Source organism: Marmota monax, unplaced genomic scaffold, assembly GCF_021218885.2.
Source record: "Marmota monax isolate L192 unplaced genomic scaffold, Marmota_monax_Labrador192_F-V1.1 WCK01_AAM20220418_F8-fsc00007, whole genome shotgun sequence".
NCBI lineage: Eukaryota > Metazoa > Chordata > Mammalia > Rodentia > Sciuridae > Marmota > Marmota monax.
In genome coordinates, this window is record NW_026692781.1 from 13423743 (window position 1) to 13445567 (window position 21825).

Consider the following 21825-nt stretch of genomic DNA (forward strand, 5'->3'; position numbering starts at 1 on the left):
CTGGGATCAACCTCCAGTATAAATAATTCAAAATAAGACAAAAACAAATGAAACCAACCTAAAGTTGAATAATACAAATAGTTTATTTAAATAATTTCTATGAACTGATACTTTGCTTTCATTGATCATTAATATAAATAATGCTATCATGGGCATCTTTATGAATAATATTTTATTTTTCTTGCTTTGAATTTATAATTATTCCTTGATATAGAATTAAGGAAGAGGAATTAACTGAAATAATGGAATGAACATTTTTATAGTAATTAATTTATTCTATGAAGTTGCCTTCCAAAAGGATTCTCTCAATTTAAAATGCCACAAGTAATATAAGCTGAATAGCTGCTAATGATTTTTCAAAGTATAGTAATTTAAATTTATTTTTCTGGATATTAATCACTATGTCTTTTGGGTTAGTCAAAGGACTGGGTAAAATTTGGTTGAAAACAAATAGGCAAATTTCCTAAACTTCAAATGCAGTAGTTAGCCCTCTGTATCCATGGGTTCTGTATCCATGAATTAAACCGAACATAGATTAAAAATATTCAGGAAAAAAATGGTATCTGAACTGAACATGCACATACACATTTTTCTTGTCATTATTCCCTAAGTAGTTTAGTATAACAACTATTTACATAGCATTTACATTGTATTAGGTATTATAAGTACTCTAGAGATGATTTAAAGTAGTTCGGAGGATATATTTATGTAGGTTATATGCAAATACTATGCCATTTTATATAAGGAACTTAAGCATCTGCAGATTTTAGTGTACTTGGGGGTCCTGGAACAAATCCCTCATGGATACCAAGGGAATGACTGTATGCTAATTTACATATTGAGTAAAATTATTTTGTTAACAGAAAACTTAGAACAAAGATATGGTAGTAAGGAAAACATTATTTGAACTTAAATATGACCATTATGCTAGTTAGGTGGGTAAAAGTCATCATAAAAATTTTAACAGAAGTTCAAATATTTGAAAGCAAGGAATAAAATAATCTAGTGTGATAATTCTAGTATTTATGTCATTTCATATTTTAAAGAAAACAAAGTATATAATTTCTGGAGGCTAAGTAATTAATAGCTGACAATGCAAAAAAAAAAAAAAATCACACCCCAAGGAAAATTTTCACAAGAAGCGGAAATAAAACAGATGGGCTGACAAGTTTCTCCTTATTTATTGATATGAATGCCAGCAGGGACTTGTCAGGCAGGGGTGTTTCTCACTTAGATGGCACCTTTCTCCTAATCCTCTGATCCCAGTGGCCAGGCCCAACTTTCTCTCTGGACAGGTGGAAACGTGTCAGGTTGTCCCTACTTTCCAATACTGTAGCTGAGCATAGGGCAGCCTGTCAACTTGTGAGGTAGGCCATCTCTCATCATAAATACAAAGAAAAAGAGCTAACCTGTGTCTTCTTGCCCTGTCTACATTCTAGGGAGTGTATTGGATCTTCTCCCATTAAATTCTGCTTAATGATATTCACATAAAATGTGAAAACTATGTGACTACCATGTATAGAGTAGGTTACCAAGAGCTACAGAAGATATAATGAATGGGATACAAAAACCTGTGGGAAGATGAGTGGAAAGATGTTTCCTCTATTATATAAAAATGAAAGGAAGACCAAGAAGGGTCTTCACCTCTTTAAATGTCTCACTGGGAAAATCAGGCTCATCAAGTCTTAATGTCCTGGAATGAAAACACAAGTGCATATAATTACTGAGGTAATAAAACAAGCATATAAAGAGGAATGTAAGTGCAGGGCACTGTTGCATGCCAGCATGGCACGAAATGATCATAGAGTTAAAATAAGGACAGGGTCTGGAAATTTCTTTGAACAACAAATGGTTGCTTTTCATGGCTGCTATTTATTGAGTGTCTGCTACATGATAGCCAATGAGCTGAGCACTTTGCATTTATTAGTTCATTAATCCTGAGAGCAACCCTAGAAGGTAGGTATTAACACTCCCATTTTATAGATGAGGAACCAGAAGCTAAGTAAGCATTATTTGGTCAAGGTTTATGTGAGGTCTGAGAGGTGGACCCAGTCTGCCTGGCTTATGCTCTTTTTATTATGCTTCAGATGCAGAGTAGGAAAATGGCACCTAGCATCACACCTTAGTAAAAATATCCTTATATGAATCCACTCATTTCCCCCCGCCCCAAAAGAAAATCAGTTGTAAAGTAGGGTAGGGAAAGAAATAATAGACCTTTCTGAAATTTCAGACTTCTAGAAGTGTCAGTTAGTGAAATAAAATCTCAAACAGCCTGCAAAAAGCATAAGCAGTAAGGCCCAGAAACCTTTATCCACAGGTAGAATATCATGGTAGTGGAGTTGAAGGATAGCCTGGGTGAGATTCTGGCCTTAAATCTACTTTCTATCTGAATTGCTCTAGGCCAGTATTTCTAAGTTTCTAGTATCAATTATAGGTCTATCATAATCTTTAAGTAAAGAGTATATATGAAAACTTGGCACAGTATCAGGCACATAATTATCATTCAGTTTCATGATATTGCTGTGTCTCAGTCTGTTCTCTACTATTATAGAATATCATAGACTGGGTCATTTATAAATAGTAAAATGTGTTTCCCCCCCACTGTTCAGGAAACTAGGAAGGGACTTGTCAGGCAGGGGCATTTCTCACTTGGAATGGAACCTTTCAGGTACTGGTATCTGGTGAGGGTCTTTGTGTTGCATCATAACATGGGAAAAGGGCAAAGGAGCATGTAAGAAAGAGAATAAGGAAATTGGGCCAAATTCATCTTTTTTATCAGGAACCCACTCCTGTAATAATTCACTCACTTCCATGATACAACATTAATCCAACTAATCACCTTGTAAAGGTCCCACCTCCCACTGTTATTAGTACGGCAATTACATCTCAACATGAGTTTTGGAGGGGACATTCAAACCATAGCATTCTGCCCCTAGCCCCACCAAACTCATGTCCTTCTCACATACAAAATACATTCAATGCATTCCAATTGTCCCCAAAGTCTTAACTTATCCCACCATCAATTCAATAGTTCAAAGTCCAGAGTTTCATCTAAATCAGGTATGAGTGAGACATAAGTTACAATTCATCCTGAGGCAAATTTCCTCCAACTATGAACCTGTGAAATCAAAAAAAGTAATTTGCTTCCAAAATGCAATTGTGTGCCAGGTGTGAAACAGAAATTTCCATTCCCAGAGGGAGAAACAGTTAAGAAGTAAAGAGTAACATGCCCCATATAAGTAATAACCCAGTGAGTAAAAACATTATATTCTAAGTCTCCAGAATAATTTTTCACTCTTTGTGTTATTTCCTGGACACACCAAGAGGGGTTTAGGCCAACCTATAACTCTCTGGCTCAGCCAAGTCACTACCTCCTAGAGATTGGAGGCTCATACCTGTGGTTTTCTACATTTCTGGGGTCTCAGAAGTGGCACTATTCCCACTGCTCCACAAGGCACTGCCCTAGTAGCTCTGACCCCACAGTTTCACTGAATATAGCTTTTGAAGGTTCTTTCTGTGGTGGCTGCACCCTGAAAGAAGTCTCTGCCTGGGCCCCAGCAGTCTACAGCATCCTCTGGATTCTAAATGGAGGAAGCCATGTTCCCATGGTTCCTTTGGTCAGCTTGCTCCAAAGTCAGCAGCATGTGAATGGTGCCAAGGTTTACTCCTAGCATTCTTCAGAGGGGTAAATCAAGCTGCTCCTGGGCTTATTTCTACCATGGCTGGGGATGCTGAGGAGCACTGTACTGGAATGCAGACAGCAGAGGATTGAGGTGGTTCTTGGTAGCAAACTTGTGGAAGGGACCTTGGGCCTGTCTCTGATATTTTTCTGCCCTCTGATGGTGTGCTGGATCTGTGAAGGGAGGGAGGCAACCTCTAAGATCTCTGGAATGCCTTTTGGGTCTGTCTCCTATTGTCTCAATGGAAAGTACCCAACTCCCTTCCAGTCATGTGAATCTTTAGCAGATGACTGCCTGATCACACCCTTTATTTTTTCTTTCTACATGGCCAGGGTGCTAATTTTCCAGATCTTCCATTCTGCTTCCCTTTTAAATATAATTCCATCTTTAAGTAATTTATTTGCTCTGACATCTCACTGTATGTGGTTAAAATAGCTATGCAGCAGCCAGAATGCTTTGCTGTTTAGATGTTTCTTCTGCCAGATATCCTAGTTCATCACTTTTAAGTTCTTCATTCTATAAAGTCCTAGGACTTATACATGATTCCACCAACTTCATTGCAACTGTAAAATAAAGTTGTCTTTACTTCAGTTCTAATATCTCCTTCCTTATTTCTGTCTGAGACTTTATTAGAATGGCCTTCACTGTCCAAATTTCTACCAACATTTTGAGCATGACCATTTGTAGAGCAGGCTCAAGGTAGCTATAGTTAGGCTTGCTCACAAAGACTTTTTCAGGCTATGTTTTTAGTATGCAATCAAGGTCAATATTACTCTGATTCAGAGTATGTCCTCAAGGTCATAAACATTTGCTTGTGAGCATGAGCCCACTTATGTAACCTGTTGCAATGTGCCTTCTTTGTCTGGCTTGCATTTTAAAAAAAGGCTTATGGAAATATCTCAGGGAGCTAAATGGAACTGAAGCTAGAGCTGGAGGCTGAAGCTAGACCTTGGGCCTGGCTAAGAGCTATTTCCACCTCTGAATAAAGAATGACTACTATTCCAACTGCGCTGAAGCCCCTGAACCTTGCTTCCTGGGCCCCCACAGGACACCATTTAATTTCTTTTCTAGAAGTCAGACTTCCCCTACAGCTCTCATCTTTAAACCCCTTAGCACTCCACCCATGAAAATCTGGGCTTTTTCTAGCTTGCCCCTCCAAAATTCTTAAAGTATCCAGTTCCAAAGCTTCTTCCACATTTTTAGTTATTTGTTAATGGCAACATCCCTGATTCTCAGCACAAAAATCTGTTATTAGTCAGTGTTCTCTAGAGAGACAGAACCAATAGGATCAATATATGAGAGGGGATTTATTAGAGAAATTGATTCAAGCAATTATGGAGACTGAGAAGTCCCCTGATAGGCCATCTGCCAACTGGAGACCCTGAGATGCCAGCAGCATGGCTCAGTTCAAGTCTGAAAACCTCAGAATCCAGTAGGGCTGCCAGTGTAAGTCTTGAAGTCCCAAGGTTGAGAAGCCTAGAGTTCTGATGTTCAAGGTTAGGAGGAGAAGAGTGTTCCATTTTCAATAAAGACAGGAGGAAATTCTTTTTTTTTTCCTTTTTGTTTCTATGTGGGGATCAGCCTATTGGATGGTGCCTGCCCACACTGAGAATGGATCTTCTCTACTTAGTCCCCCAAATCACATGCCAGTTTTCTCTAGAATTGCCCTCACAGGCTAACCAGCAGTAATGCTTTATTAATTATCTAAGTATTCTAAAAACCAAGTTGATTCCTAAAATCACATTATCATATGCTGTTAAAATTATGTTTTGCATGGTCCTGTGTGTCTAAAGAATAGACAAGGTTCAGCATGATGAAAAATATGAGAGTTGATCATTACAAGAGACTGTCTCTCAGTGACAGCAGCAAGAAAGAGTAGCTAAATTAAGATTACAGGGACTGGGGTTGTGGCTCAGTGCCTAGCATGTCTGAGGCCCTGAGTTCAAGTCTCAGTACCGCATATAAATAAATAAAATAAAGGTCTACTGATAACTAAAAAACATTAAAAAAAGATTACAGGAGGACCAATAAGAAATAATAAGTAAAAATTAATGATCTGTAAGAATATCAGTAATGGGAATTTCTATTATAATTTACATTCCCAAAATTCTTTCATGATAATTTCAGTTGATTCATACAACATTGCTTTGATGTAGGGAGGGTATTTTTTTTTCCATTTTACAAATGACAAAGAAGACTCAAATAATTTAATACCCTTCCTAGAGTCACAGCAGGTCAAAGAAGCAAACAATGCTACAGTCTAGAAGTGTGCTGTCCTGTACATCAGTCACTAGTCATGATATGTGGCTACTTAAAGTTAAATTAATTAAAATAAAATGAAATGAAATATCCAGTTCTTAAATAGCATGAACCACACTGCAAGTGTTGAAATGCCACATATGGCTAGTCACATGCACATTAGACAACACTGATTATTGACTGTTTCCATTATGACAGAATCTTTTATTGGACAGTGCTGGTCTATAGAAATGAGAGTACCAATCCGTTACTTAATAATAATTTACCTAGTCTTCATAATAGTGAACCTGAGCCTCTGCATAAGGAGTCAGGGAAGAATATACTTCAGAAATGCGAGAGTTCAAAGCCAGTCTCTGCAACTTAGCAAGGTACTTATCAACTCAGTGAGACTCTATCTCTAATAAAATATTTAAAAAAAGGTTGGAGGTACTGAGGTTGTGACTCAGTGGTAGAGCATTTGCCTAGCATGTGTGAGGCACTAGGTTCAATTCTCAACACCTCATATAAGTAAATAAAATAAAGTTCCATTGACAACTAAGAAATATTTTTTTTTTAAAAGTGAGGGGGTGCTGGGGATGTGGCTCAGTGGTTAAGCACCCCTGGTTTCAATCCCCAGTACCAAAAAAAAAAAAAAAAGAAAAGAAAAAAAGAAATGCTTTCAGGAAAAACACTTCAAGCTTGATATAATCAGCTTAAACTGTATGTGGCACTAGATTAAAAGCATCATCAGGATTGGACTCAGATTTCCCCAAATGCCTAGCATAAGTGCCCCCATCACCACAAAATCTATAAAATACTTATTGAGTAGCTCTATTTGATCATTCACCTGTGTAAGAAAAATAGGTGACTGTAAAAGAATTCATCCTGAAGCAAAAATGTGGAATATCATTAAAATGTAAGTAACAACCTTTGTTGAAATCTCAAGGGCATTTATGTTTATACATTTACAAAATTATTCAATGCATATACAAAGTCCTTTTACAGTCCTATGTCTTTTCAATGCAGAAAGGTTGTAAATATATGTAATAACAGCTAAAATAAATGTCTAAAGTTAAGAAAGTTTTTTAATAGTGATAGACTTAATAAGGAGAAATCCAAGGTTTTGCTTTTTGGAGCAGTTTACAACATGTCCCCCAATAAATCACAAGTTAACAGGTTCTCAGTAAATCATAAATCGATCTCAACTTTTGGTTCACTTTTCTTAGAGGAACACTAGAAAATAGCTTTCAAAAGCAGAGAAACTAACAATAAGTGTTCTACATTGTCTCCCTCAAAGTAATATAAAATGCTCAAAAGTTTCAGAAGTAAGTTTCCAAAGGATGACAAACACTTAACGATCAAAGAATTTTCAGCCTCACCTGGCAGGATGCTGTTGTCAAATTCAAGGTGCATGGGCAAAGATGGAAGCAATTTCATTTTTAAATTGATTTTGAAAGTCTTAATGATATATTTCATTTCATAAAAATATGAGCTTTAGTATAATGGTCTGTTCTCTTTAGACAGATGGCATTCATTTATGTTCTACATGATTGTACCCCAGAACTTCAGACTTAAGATGTTTGTCATAAATATAGTTAATCTATTATTTTATGAGGGATAATAAATCTTGTCCTCCTGGATTTGGGTAGAGATGTTTGCCAAATTTATGATGGCTTTTGTCTATAAATGACGGATGCTGCCAAAGCAGAAAACTATCATTTTCTTCTACTCAACAGCACAAGGTCCTGTTGCTAGAGACCAAAGGGGAGAAGAGGCAGTTTAGGAGACCTTGCTGAGTAACTGATGAAGTCCTGCAGCAGTCAGTGGAAATGAGAGGTTGTCATTTGGAAAACTTGGCCCCATTTGTAACAACAGGTAAAAACTATGAAACACACAGTGAAACCCAGAAAAAAATGAATGCGAGGGTCTCTGTTTTTATCTTTGTTGGAAATACTCTTTGACAAAATCGAAAGTGTCTTTCATAAGGCAAAAGGGTGAGTGTAAAAGGCTAAACTGTAGGCTTGATAGGCAAATTTTATCCCAGTCCACTAGTTAATAATGTTCTGGGTTCAGAGCTGAGGAACTAGACCATGCAAAAGCATAACATGCTGAAAACTAAACTGAGCTGTTTTGAGATGTCCTGTCCCCTTTCCCTTCTCCCCTGACTTTTCTAAAACTGCTGTCTCACAGTGTCCACAGGTTACAGAAATAGGCTAAGCAAAACAATCTCCTGGCACTCAATGGAAATCTTTCGGATGGGATGATCCAAAATGCTACTGAATATGTAGACAGGCTCGAGACAACCCAACTGTACTCTTTTGGAGGCAGAACAAGGCTTATGCCATATTGTCAATGCCCATTACCAACATTAGTTTCCATCTCAGTGAGCATATTTATCTTTAGACATGTAAAATCTACCATTGTAAAGTTGGAGTTTTGAGAACATTTGTCATTTACTATTTACTTGAAATAAGTGATTTGTTCAAATTTTCTCTTGAAAAACAATTTAGCTTCTAAACTAAGCTTTGTTCTACCACAGTTAAACAGCACAGAAACTCAAGAATTACCAACAAAATAAAGCCTTAATGGCCCCTTCATTACCACAGTGCCTACCAAAAAGTATTAATAGTCAGCAGACAATTTAAAAGTAATACATGGTCCTACTCACTAATTCTGAAAAAAAAGTTGTTTAGTGGTATCTGACTTTGCTCATTGGGATACTTGTATTTATTCTCTGAAGTCAGACAAGTTTAGAGTAATAGGAATAATGGAATAAGCATGGGAGAAGAAGTACTGAGTTCCTGTTCATTTCTGACTCTACTAGGATTTGAATTGTGCAGATCTACATAAGTTCCAACCTTTCCAAGACCCAGGTTCTTAATGTTTACTATATTTGTGGGAGCAACTTGAAGGTGGTGACTATATATTATTTATTCCTAATATCCAAGATGGTAAAACAAATATTACTAATTGGAGAGCCCTTTGAGGACAAGAAAATGTCTTACTGTTCTTTGTTGCACCCTAGTATTTTAAAAATAAATATGCATGATATACTATACTATAGATCACAATAGAATGTTGAGTGAATAAATGGAGATCAAGTTTGTTGCATGAATGAATAAAAGATTTATACTAACATCAGGCCTACCTGACATGGGGAGGGTCACATGAAAATACATGTGCACCTGGATTGTATAAGCTGAAAAAATTTAAGGTGTTCTCATAGTTATATATCAAACAGAACATACTGATTCCATCGTCTTTGCTCATAGGCGCATTTATAAATATATCTGTGGCATTTTAAATCATTCCCTGTGCTCTGCTCTGTTTAGATAGCAACTGATTAAAGTCTGCTTAGCTCTAAATAGCTTTATGTACTCTAAACTAGAAATGTATTTTTTCATCATGATATCTAATTAATTTTTTAAATGCCAGTACTAAAGCCTAGACATATGGACTATTAGTTTGACTATCAAAATATGTTATCATTAGGGTAACTATCACAGAATTTTACTACTTTTAAGAAATAAGGTTTTCTGAAGGCTCTGTATTTTTAGAACCTATGAGTGGTTAAATACTGTCACAAAAGAGCCTTCAGCTTGATGTATGGGGCATATTATTGCAGGGATATGTACTGTCTTATGGCATTAGGACACTTGAACTCCAGGGAGAAATTTGGGTAGAGTGTCTGGCCAATATGTCCTAGCCATCTTCCTGAAGCTGCCTAACGCTTGCTGTGTTTTGACCCCATTTCTCCCAAAGCACATTTCTCCTCCCTCTCACTATGTTTCAGATTCCCACTGACACATCATTAAAGGTTGGGGCAGATCCTATGAGACCATAAAGTCATTCCTTTGTGTTTTACATTTAATTCTGCCCCAACTTCTAAAAAAATGAATGGGATAGCTATTCTTCCTCAACTATCTTTAATGAAACATGCTTAACTTTTTAAAAATCATGCAGTTAGAATTTCTTATAATAAATGAAATTTCTGCTATTGCAGTTTAAACCCCTTTGTTCACTTGATGGAGAGGAAAAAAATCAAAAAGCTTGCCTTGATACCCTGAAATTTCTATATATGTTAGATTTCTATATATAAATTTCTATATATATTATAACAAATGTCTTTGTATTGCACAGATCCACATACAACATGAGCCAAATTATGTCCCCATGTGTAACATAAAGAGAGAAATGGTTGTCCCTAGTATCAAAATAACAGATAAGAAGCTCTTGAAAGACTGTTAGATCACATCTTGGAATAATTAATGAGTGCTCTCAAGGAGCACAGGGAGGTCATCTGTGGGTCCCAGGCTCCTCATCAGATACTCTGAAATTACACCTCACCTTGAATGGTGTGCTATGAATCCCAGGACACTCCTCTCCCAGTAGCTCCTTTCCTTCAACCTGGTTCTTTCTTCTCTCACAAAATTTGCTTTCACTGAATCACCCTCTGTTGCTAAGTTGTTAGTGCTAAAACATAAGACTGGAAATTGAATTAGGCAACCCTATGGATATTGTAAGTGTCTGATTATTTGAAATCTGGCAGCTCAGGCATCGAATGAGAAACATTTTCAATTTTCATTCAAAAATCTAGGACTCACATAGAGGTATTTAAGCCCACTTGACAGAGCTCTTCATTCAGAAGAAAAGACCAAACTCTAGGGAATTTCAGTCTCATGAGATTTGCCAATCAACCATGAATTTTCAGTGTGACTGTTATGCTAATGTTTGGCTGACTCCTTGGAGGCAATGTTGTCTGAACTAAAACATTCCAGTCAATTAAGTGTCACAGTCACATTCCTCTTCCCACCCGGTTCTTCACTACGTTCCACCTACACCATTCTGTTTTTCTAAAATGACAATTTAAATGAATAAAAAGCCAGCTACCAACAAATCTATAACTCTGACAAAGCAGTAGGAGCTTTTCAAGGATTCAAAAATAGGTAATTAACAATAAATTATGTATTACATCGTTTAGACCAGATTTCCCATCTGGGCAACGCTTCTAATTTTCTAACTTGAAAACTGTATGAAACACATGAGGAAATTCTCATTTGGAAGCTATATTCAGGCATGTATAAATATGTGACAATGAATCCACTATCATATATCATTGTAATGCATAAATAAATAAATAAATAAATAAGCTACATTCAGTTGAAGGTGACAAAAGAAAATGTATCTACTTAGCAAATACAACCCACTCTATTTTTAAACAGTGTCACCCCTCCCAACAACTTGTGTGTTGCTTTTGTGGACATAATAGGATAAATAAATATTTTATTACTATTAATACCTATATAAAATATGGACAAGTAGTTTGAATGATCTAACCAGTAAGTTGATCAATAATTTATATAGATTTTAAGTAAGGTAACAAGGAAAAGGAAGTATACCCTCCAAAATATAAGTGGTTCCATTATTTCTAGTCCAAATCTGTACAGTTCCATAGTAATGAGCTCACTGTTGTTAGATCACAGGCAGTATGGGGTAGGGGTGGGCAGTGGGGAAGTGAAAGAGAAGTAGAGATCACAGGATTAAAGATCAACACAGATATTCTCAGGGGATGCTGTAGTTGAGCCCCCCCACCCCGCATCTGACTCTACTCTTATTCTCCAGGGTTCTTCTAGACTGGTTCTTTCCTTGTTTATACCACCATCGTTCTTGACCCTGGTATATGCTCCAGTTGTTCACTAGGCAAGTATAGCTGCTTAAGAAGTCTCTTTGTTTCACTGAACATCTGCTAGCATTCATGTGTTGCAAGAAAAGCCTTGAATTGTTCAATTTTATTCCAGTATGTACTTACTGAGCTCATCGTAGGTATAAGGGATACTGTAATAATAACTCAGGCCCCTTCTTTTGGATTTTCTATTTCCATAATGTTATTTTCTTGATTCTATCCCCTACTCTTTGACGTTTTTCTACTTCCTTTTCTGTTCAGTGCTTTTACTACTATCCCTAGAGCAAACTCAATTCCCAAGTAATAACTTAGGTGAAGCACTGAGCACATTCAGTAGCAACATTGGGATGTTTATAATACCACCAACTGCTCTATTAGCTCAGTCACAAAATAAGCTAGAAGAATAGAGTAACAATAACCTTCATTATTTTATTCTTTTATTTGTAAGTTCTGCTGGAGGCAAAAGGCATACTTCAGGTAATAAAATCTTTGGCAGAGTATTATTTCATAGAGGCAACAACATTCTATAGAAAATGAAAGCAGGCAGGAAGTCAGGAGTTGAGAGATCCTGCTCCTCCAAACACTGGGTAACCTTTAGTAAATAACTGCCACAATGCTTACCTTACTTTGGTTTGCAATTTTGCTAAAATGTAGATAGTATTTATTATTATCTGATGGATATATGGGTTAAAGATTAATTCTCTATCTATGTCTTTTTCTTTAGATGGGAAGAAGTGCTAAGTAAAGATTTAGCATTTATAGTCTGATCATCAGATAATATGATTCTGTGAGTATTACACAGAGAACAAAAAGTCTTCTTCTTTTTTAAAACAAGTTTGGCAGCTAACTTCTAGGCTACAATGGTTTTGAAACCAGCAACTATGGTATCTAACTGGTAACGGTCCCTTTCTACAAAGTCTCCTTGTCTGAATAGGTTATCTGAACTTTTCCCTTAGAGTAATGGACTTCTTTTTTTCTAAGGCCTTAGGAAATCATGAGAAAGCATTCTTAAGTTTCCTCCTCAAATGTTGATTTGATGAGTGGAAGAGAATCAGAAGCATGAGCGTGCCTACAACAGAGAGGTCACTAATGAAAGAAAGGAACATAAGGGAGGAAGGACATGTCCTCTTGGCCTCCTTTATCAGAATACTGAAATGATGACATATCCATGACAGCTCCAAGGCCAGAGGTGAGAAGGTCTATTAAACATCCAATTTCATGGTATCCATGCTAAGAAAAAAAGAGTGTTTTCTCTTTCCACTGAGTGCACCTACTCAGAAATATTACAGATTGCATATTCAAGAAATAAATTCTTAGAAGACACTTCCATTAGTAGTCTGCTTCCAATTATATGTAAAGTTCTTCTGTTAATAAATTCATAACTTTGTAAGCAGTTTCCTTAAAATCTTTGAATTTCTAACTCTGAGAGAAATTCTATTATTAAAAATTGAAATTTTTTATTATTAAACGAATTTCCAGATTCATTTAGTAATGCCATTCTCAGAAAATTCCACGATTTTTTCTCCTCAACTCTCCATTACTGGGGTAAAAACATAAAACATAAAAACATTTATTAGAAACAAGCTTAAGAATTCTTTCACTTAGAAGCTCTAACATGGAATAGAAAGGAATAGAAAGGAGTAATGACTCAGTATTTTAGATCTATTTCCTGATTTTTGTCTAAACACATTGTGACCAAGTGGCCTTTACATTTTTTCATGCACATATACTTATATATATATATTTTTTTTTTCAACACACATATATTCTTAAATGTATATATTTCACAAAATGGAATGGAAACATAGCAAATGCTTAGATTCTGTGCAAACACATAATCCTTCCTGTGAAGGTAACATATTAATATTACAAAAGTAAATCATGGAGAGTAACATGCAACAACTGAGAGGAGAAAAACAGGGTGGGGGCAGGGGAATAGGAGCAACACAAAGAATGTAAAGAATGAAAAGTGTCATTGACCTGATTTGTCAGAGCTGTTGCCTGTGATTGGAGTGATGGAGCAGCTGGGATTAGCCTTTGCGCTGTCCTTGGAAGAAACCATTTTGGGTTTATTTTTCGTTGCCTCTAGTGCTTTGACCTTCTTGGCATGTTTACTTCCTTTGTAGTGGGCCTCGGCCTGGCTCTACAAAGGAGAACAAATCAGGCTCATTTTTTGCTACTTACAAACACCACAATGGATGACCATGCAGGAAAAAAAATACATTCAATCAAAGGCACCACAGACATTTACAACTCAGCACTTGACTATGTTTCGGCATTTAATGAAGTGGTAGACCAGTACCGAAGAGGTTTTAGATAATGAACCCTTCCTTGTATATAAGAGAGGATCTGTATTTTTGAAAAAACAGAGATTACATGAGTGGACAACGGGATTAGGGCAAAATTGTGAAGAAGGTGAGCTTTGTCATCAGTGCCCTCCCACCAATGCCCCTTGGGGTTATTTTTCAAGCATTTGGCTGACAGCAGCAACTTTGAGTGTCTACCAAGGTCATGCATGTGGGCATGACCTTCCACAACCATTTCCCTTCAAACTAAATACCCATCTGTCCCATTTCTCCTAGCTCTGTTCTGAGACAGGGTGATAAAGCAACATGTTAACAGATGCTATTGGGTGGAAAGGACACTACATTCTGGAGACATCTACATGTGCTTCATGGGTCACTTTGATGATTCCAGTTCCAAATACAGATACTGTATGTTACAAAAGAGGTGGGGATTATCCTTATTTCTGAAGTCATAGCAATTAGTGTTAAATTAATTTATACACAAAACATAAGTAGATCTGTGACTTTAGAACTAGATCAAAAAGGAAGAAAAGAGGTCAAGACAAAAAAGAAAAACAAACAAACAAAAAACCCTTTCAATAAAAAAGAACCCCAAACCAAATTATAACAAACTTAGAAAATATTCAGTTAATTTATTGACATTTAGGAAATCTCCTTCTCCCTCCCAAATAAGGCTTTTATCTTTATGGCACCTAATACTTATGGACACATTAACAAGAGAATCTAAGTAAATTCACTTGAATCTTATCTTGAACAGACCAAAAAATATGGAATGCATTTTGATAAATATAGACAAAACATATGGCATAGTGACTTAATTATAAGGTGAAATGGACGATAAATCTCACAAAAACAAGATGAGTTTTTAAGTAATGATAACTTTTTTTTTTTTGGTACCAGGGATTGAACCCAGGGGTGCTTAACCACTGAGCCACATTCTCATCCCTTTTTTATATTTTATTTAGAGACAGGGTCTCACTGAATTGCTTAGGGCCTCACTAAGTTGCTAAGGCTGGCTTTGAACTCATGATCTTCCTGCCTCAGACTCCCAAGCTGCTGGGATTATAGGCGCGCACACCTGTGTCCCGTGAAATAATGATAACTTTTTAAACATCAGTTTTCTATATTTATCTGTATGTGTATGAAGATGGTAGGGGCCAATGAGGCTTCACACATACATGAGGTAACAACTGTAATTCAGAGTCATACATGTGCAAAGGTGAGCTAAAACAGCAAACATGTATGTACAGGAGATACAGAACAAAATAAAAGGGACCAGAGAGGAGTGGTATGAATGAAGATGTCCTAAATTTAACCTTTTGATTTGAGATTCAAAGAAAGAGACACATAAGAATAGGCAGAGAAAATTACATTCTGGTGGGAGAATTTAAGCTTCAGGAAAGGACTGTTGCAGGAGTCCAGGACAGTGGGTGGGCGTGGCTGGAGAGAAGCTTAGATGGGCCTCTTGGTAGAACATCTTCAAAATGAGACTAAGGAAAGTAGATAGGTAGCACAGAGAGTAGGAGATAGTTGAGGTGAGATTCTCAAGTAAATGCATGATGATACAAATTTCAAATGGGAGGATCTCTACAATGGCTATTCTGTACACGTTTGTTGATTGGATATGAGAGAAAAAGAGACAGGCAGCAGGGAGAATATATGATTTTTCTTGTGAAATCACATCTTCAGAGTATGAATATAATAAAAATGTCTTAGTTATATTAATATCATTGATTTCTTAAAGGCTTGGCTATTATCAATCCTGCTTGCAATCCCTTACTTAAGAGAACTATTTCATTGTTAACTAGTAGATATGAAGCACTCTTCTAACAGCCCACCGCTAGACTAAGCCATCTCAGGCTGATTTTTGTGTGCTGTTGGAATGTTTTTCTGACTTCTTGGCTTGTTTCCTTCCAGCTCACCAGGCACATGTTGCTTTGCTATCTTTAGACATAGAGCTATAATTGGTTCAGCAGAATTGATGGTGAGCACCACTTTAAGGCCAATGTCACTTCCAGGTGCTGGTGGGGCATAAACTCAGCTTATCCTGAATGGATAAAAGACGCTGATGAATTTGTTCATGTCAAATGTATGGTTGATGAAACCATAAGTGTCACAGGTCATGTAATGAGTCAAATATTATATCTATGTACCACCTGTCACATCCAAATGGGAGTTTGATGATAGATTCATGCTATTGTTTTTTCAGTGGTCCTTGGTCTTACTATGTTATTTCACATGGGGTGGGAAGTGTTTAGAAAAATAATGTACTGCCTTGGTAGAAGTACACTTTAGGGATAGGTTTAATTTATGTATTACAACTAAAGATATAGCAGTGATTTTCCTAGTCTACATGCTCTATCCTGAACACTTTTCCATAAATATCTCTGTAGATCTTTATTGACTTCTTACTGCTCTTGATTGGTTTGCTCAAGGACTTTTCAAGGTTTTCTTTGTCAAGGTGAAAAAAAAAAATCCCAGGGGAAGACAAAAGTTGTAACATGTTAAGTCCTTTATTTATTGATGAGAAAATAGTTAAATCTCCATAGTTGTGGTTATAAATTAAGAGTAAACAAAAAATTCCAAATAATGTGAAGTATAATAATAATTATTATTATTGAGCACTGTTCCAGGCACTAAAGTTTTATTTAATCCCCATAATACCCTAAAAGATAGTTATCATTATTAGCCAGCACTTTCCAAACTAGAAATCGAGCATACAAAAGTTAAGTAACTCATCAAAAGTCACACAGTAGGTACAGATGTCACTTAATGGACATGAATATTTAATTATATGTCTACATATTATACCCACACTAAGTTAAACATTATAATTTTATGAGAAGTGAAAAAGTACACACAAAGAAAGCACTCTGCTTTTAATTACTCAGTGAAAGATTATACTTTAATGCTACTGAAATTTCTATGAGTTGGAAAATATCTACATAATTTTGGGGTAATATACTCATAAGTAGCTAAGAAGGTCCCACGTTTTAGGTATGTAACAGTTTTCATAAGATAGCAGGACTCATCTTTCCAAGTACAAAAAATAGGACAGTGTTACCTTAGTGGCCTTTGGCTAAAGAAACATATGTTTCTCTAAATAAAACTTCCTACTACAAGATAAGCAGAATGTGATTTCCTCATTACTAATTCCTGGCATCACTGCAGAAGGTTAACAGTGTCAATTAACACCTGGGATAAAGATCCAGCAAAGTGACACCTCACAGGGTGCCAAGATGGAAAGAGCTCTCCATAACTGTGTTCCACTTTCCTTTTAAGCTGTGGGCATGGAGAGAAGGGCAACGAGGGTTAGCTTCTACTGACTGTTGTGTGGGAAAAGTGAAGTGGAAGATTGTGGAATAAAGACAGGGTGGCAGGCGCCATTCACTCCCATTTGGCATCTTTCCAGTCCCCCTGTGCTGTTCTTGGTAGTGGCACTTTGCTATCCTTAATACTGTGTCTGAGGCAGTGTCAACAGCTTCTGCCTCCTGGGCAAATCTTCAAATGAAACTGAGACACTGTTAAATAGCAATCAGATTAACATGACTTCATTATCCAGGAATCTCCTTAATTGAGGAGTGAAAGCAAGGACAAGAGCCAGAGAACCCAGGAACCAGGTGATACAATCAAGTCCAATCTACAATGAATCTTGTATCATTTAGGAGAGACTTGGCCACACTGACAGCTTTACACTCAATGAGAAATCAGCAGACGCATGGGTGTACAGTACTAACAGTATTTTCCTTCTTCCCTTCCTGAAGTGCTGTGTCCCCAAGGGTCAGTGACCAAAGAATCCTCTGGACAAGAACTGCCAGAATGATGGTTGGGGATGTAGCTCAGAGTGTGTGTTTGGCATGCATGAGGCCATGGATTTGATTCCCAGCATCCCAAAAAGGGGAAGGAAAAAAAAAAGTTCATAACAAAAGTTGCCATAACTAGAAAGAGCTGGCAGAACCACCACCCTGACCTTCCCCTAAGTATTTATGGGTATTTAGGTTCTTCTTTCAGGGACCACTCCAGGAGCTACCTGGCTACTCCCTGGAGGAAGAGCTTTCAAAGGAAATGACATCCTGAAATCTTTTTCTTCCATTAATCACCTTTGTTACTAAAGCCCTTCACTTTCCCAAATCCTCTACTTTCTCAGAATCCCACTGGTCCAAATAAAAAGGATAATGAGATAAGGTATTGCTTTAGACATAAAAATGGAATGAAATATTCCCAATGAGAAGTTCTAAAATCCACTGTGCTCTCATTTCCAGTTTTCACTTTGTTACTAATTGTACTTCAGAGCGATGGCTAGGATCTTGAGTCAGGACTTTAAAGTGTGTTCACTCTACATGAAAACAGAATCCAAAACACAAACTCACAATGGCTAGGGAAGGCCAGGTTCCTGGACAAAGCACCCAACTATTTGTTTACCAACAGAACCAATTCTTTTGCATTTGAAAAAGTAATTAAGCCTATTCCCTTAATTAAATTTCTTTAATGTCATGAAAACTGCTGGCATCCATTTTATTTTTGAGATTTTTTTTTGGTGGGGGGGTTATAGGGGATTGAACCCAGGAATATTTTACCACTGAGCCACATTCCCACTCCTTTTAATTATTATTATTATTATTATTATTATTATTATTATTTATTTCGAGACAGAGTCTCGCTAAATGTTGGAGCTGCATAGCCTCACTAAATTGTTGAGGCTGGCTTGAACTTGAGATCCTCCAGCCTCAGCTTCCCAAGTTACTGGGATTACAGGTATACACCACTGTGCCAGGTTTTTTGAGATCTTATATGCCAAAGTGGTAGACAATGTTAAAGGAAAATAGCAGAAGTCAGTTAATTAAAAACAAAAACAAATCCTATATACTAAGATTTCAAATTATACATATGTCTAACAAGCTTCCACAAAACAGAGAAAACTAACACGGGAGAAACGTGATTATTTATTCTTTGAAGAATTATTTAACACCTGCCAAATGTTAGAAATTGTGAAAAATTAAAAATAAAGATCCCCTACTCTCAAGAGTGGTGGTTGGAAGAAAAGAAAGAAAAGCACATACATAACTATAATCGAAAGCAAAAGGTGGGAAACAGGAGTTACAGAAGAACCAAGAATTGCAGGAGTCAGAGAAATGGAAAAATCTCTTCAGATTGAGTGGGCCATGGAAATTTCATGAAAAAGGAGCTTCAGAGCTGGGTCCTGTTACAGGGGCAGGGCTCTGAAGTTGCATGGTGGAAGGGGAGGTATTTCCAGCAAAGAGAAAAACATGTGCTAGGGTACTGAGTCCTGTGAATTATAGCATGTTCCCTGCTTTTCAGCTTCTCTAGAACACAGAGAGAGAAAGAGAATAATAGGCAAAAGTTGATACATTGTGCTACCTTAAAAAAAGTTCCTATGTATAAATGAAAAACATCACAATATTTTATACTGAAAATCAAATGTTTGATTATTAGGCATGTTGACTATAAAAAGATGACGCCATAAGATGCTGCTTCTACATTACAGTAAAATTGTAGTGGCTATATCAACTGTGATCTGAGTCCAAATCTTTTCATTTGTTCAATTTTTCTCTTTCTCCTAGTTCTCGACTTATTTTCAAATTAGGCCATAATTAAAAATTTATTTCTTTTGAAAAGCCAGGTCTATCATATAGGTACGTTAAGGTAAAACTCAACCCATAAAATTAACAACTTATTTCTATTACTGAATAATAAAATCTATAAAGATTATATTTTTAAAAATACCCCCCATTAACATAATGGAAGAATATTTGTGAATTTTTTTCAACATAGGCAAGAGATAATAAATAAAATAACTTTTATATAGTCATAATTTAATATCATCAAAACTCTTTTTAGTAAGAAGTATCTGAGATGCTTACCCTAAGAAAATGCTAATTCTTACTTAACAACTCTCTATGTTACACTATAATTTTATAATTTTTGAAAGGTGTATTTACTTCGTGTTCTGGATTGAGTATCAATACCTAAGTCAATGTTATGATAAATTTATGTATAAATTCCTTGTATGTGTGTTAGAATTTAATTGAGGTATGATGAAGTAAATGGACCCTGGAAAAGTATTCCTTTAACTCTCTCTCAAATCATAGAGGGAAGCAATCGTGAATGCCACAGAGAATGCACTCAGTAAATGATATTCTCTAAATTATTACACCCAGAGTAAGAAAACAAGTGCTCTGTACACTAACAAAATTCTCGAATATGAAATAATGGCAACATTTATAATTTAGGAAAATATCTAATTTTCTTAGAGAATTATGCACATGGGGACTTAAACTTCTAGAACTTCTAAACCTTAGAATTTTTTGAAACATGTAGATATGATCTTTTATTTTTACAATACAACATAAAGTATTCAGGATTTATCAATAATTAAAATCCTTGTCATTTATTTTATAGATTTCTCAACAGTATTTGAAATTGGAAGTTACCAACCTCCTTCAAATTACTTTTGCCTTTTATTAAGATGAGAATTTTATTAATTCTCAGCAACCTTGAAATATAAAGAAGGGTATCTCAAATTTTGTAGTGATTTCACAGTTATATTCCAAGTTGCTAACATGCATGAGAGTGTTGCTATCTTTTGGTGGGGAAATGGATTGCTTCATAGAGCAGTTTTCGTTACTCAATGGTAAGTAATGCAATATAATTCAAGTTTCCATATTAAACCTGTGACTATACAGCTAACTCAAGCCTTGTGATGGTATTTTAAATTAGGCTCTCAGGCTTCCACACATTAATTTTTAATCAGTCCAGGAGGTATTACACTCACTTCTATTTCCATATTAAAGAAATTTACATAAATGATACAAAATGAATCTAAAATTAGAACTTGCATCATGTCTCCTTATATTCAGTGAATATTCCTAATGTAGACAAGAGTGGCAAAGTACTTTTGAAAGTGCCATGTTCAGAAAACTGGTTGAAGAATAGCTTTAGTAATATTGTATATATTTAATATGTTGTTATTTAGCTGAGTGTGGTGGTGCATGCTTATAATCCCAGTGACTCAGGAGGCTGAGGCATGAGGACAGCAAGCTTGAGGCCAGCTTCAGCAACTTAGTGAAGTCCTCAGAACTTGATTATGACCTTGTCTAAAATAAGAAATGAAAAGGGCTATGTATGTGACTCAGTGGTAAAGTGCCCCTGGGTTCAATTTCCCAGTACCAAAACAAACACACACACACACACACACACATACACATATATACACACACACACATATACACATATATACACACACACATATAATTATTTATTTACCATCACTCATCTGAAAACCTGTTTTTACAAAAATCAGTTTTTGTAAATTTCACACTCAAAAACCCTAAACTAATTATTAAAACCCAGCATACATTTTATAATTAAAAATTAAGTGAAATATTTAAATATGAGGATTAATGTACTTTTAACATATATAAAAAATAAGAAAAAATAATAAAACTACATCTTAAGAAATCACTTAGCCAAACTGAGTTATGCTAACCCTCTACAGTAAACCACCAGATTAAACAAAATGTTTTCGTTCCAAATGAATCTGGTCAATCTTCACATATAAGACATTAATCTACTGGAGGTGAAACAAGCTTGATAAAATGGCATAAAATTTTAGTAAGAGAAGAAAGGGCTGCTAGATAGGTCTTTATCAGTGGAAAGGATCTCAAAGGCAGAGCTACATACTCCCAATGAGAAGACTATGATAAGAAAAAGATGTCCAGAAAAAACAATCTATGTTTATGGAGGTGAGAATGATCTACTTTCAGTGAAATGTGGGAATGTGTAGAGAAAAAGTGGGAAGAAAATATTGTAATGTAAGTAGCATATTATTTAGGCTCTAAATACTAAATTGCAGGTGAGTAATTAATTAATAGCATAATTAGGTAAGTAATGAGAAGCC

General features: G+C 36.1%; 1 protein-coding gene across 9 annotated transcripts in view; it reads right to left on the reverse strand.

Annotated features, from left to right (window-relative positions):
* The window catches only part of Znf385b (zinc finger protein 385B), a 373746-nt gene that overhangs the window by 24894 nt on the left and 327027 nt on the right, over positions 1-21825 (reverse strand). For all 9 annotated transcript variants that reach the window (XM_046447602.2, XM_046447601.2, XM_046447603.2 and 6 more), the window contains one exon: positions 13582-13744. In XM_046447602.2, the coding sequence (XP_046303558.1) occupies positions 13582-13744 (163 nt within the window). The remainder of the gene's footprint in view (positions 1-13581; positions 13745-21825) is intronic.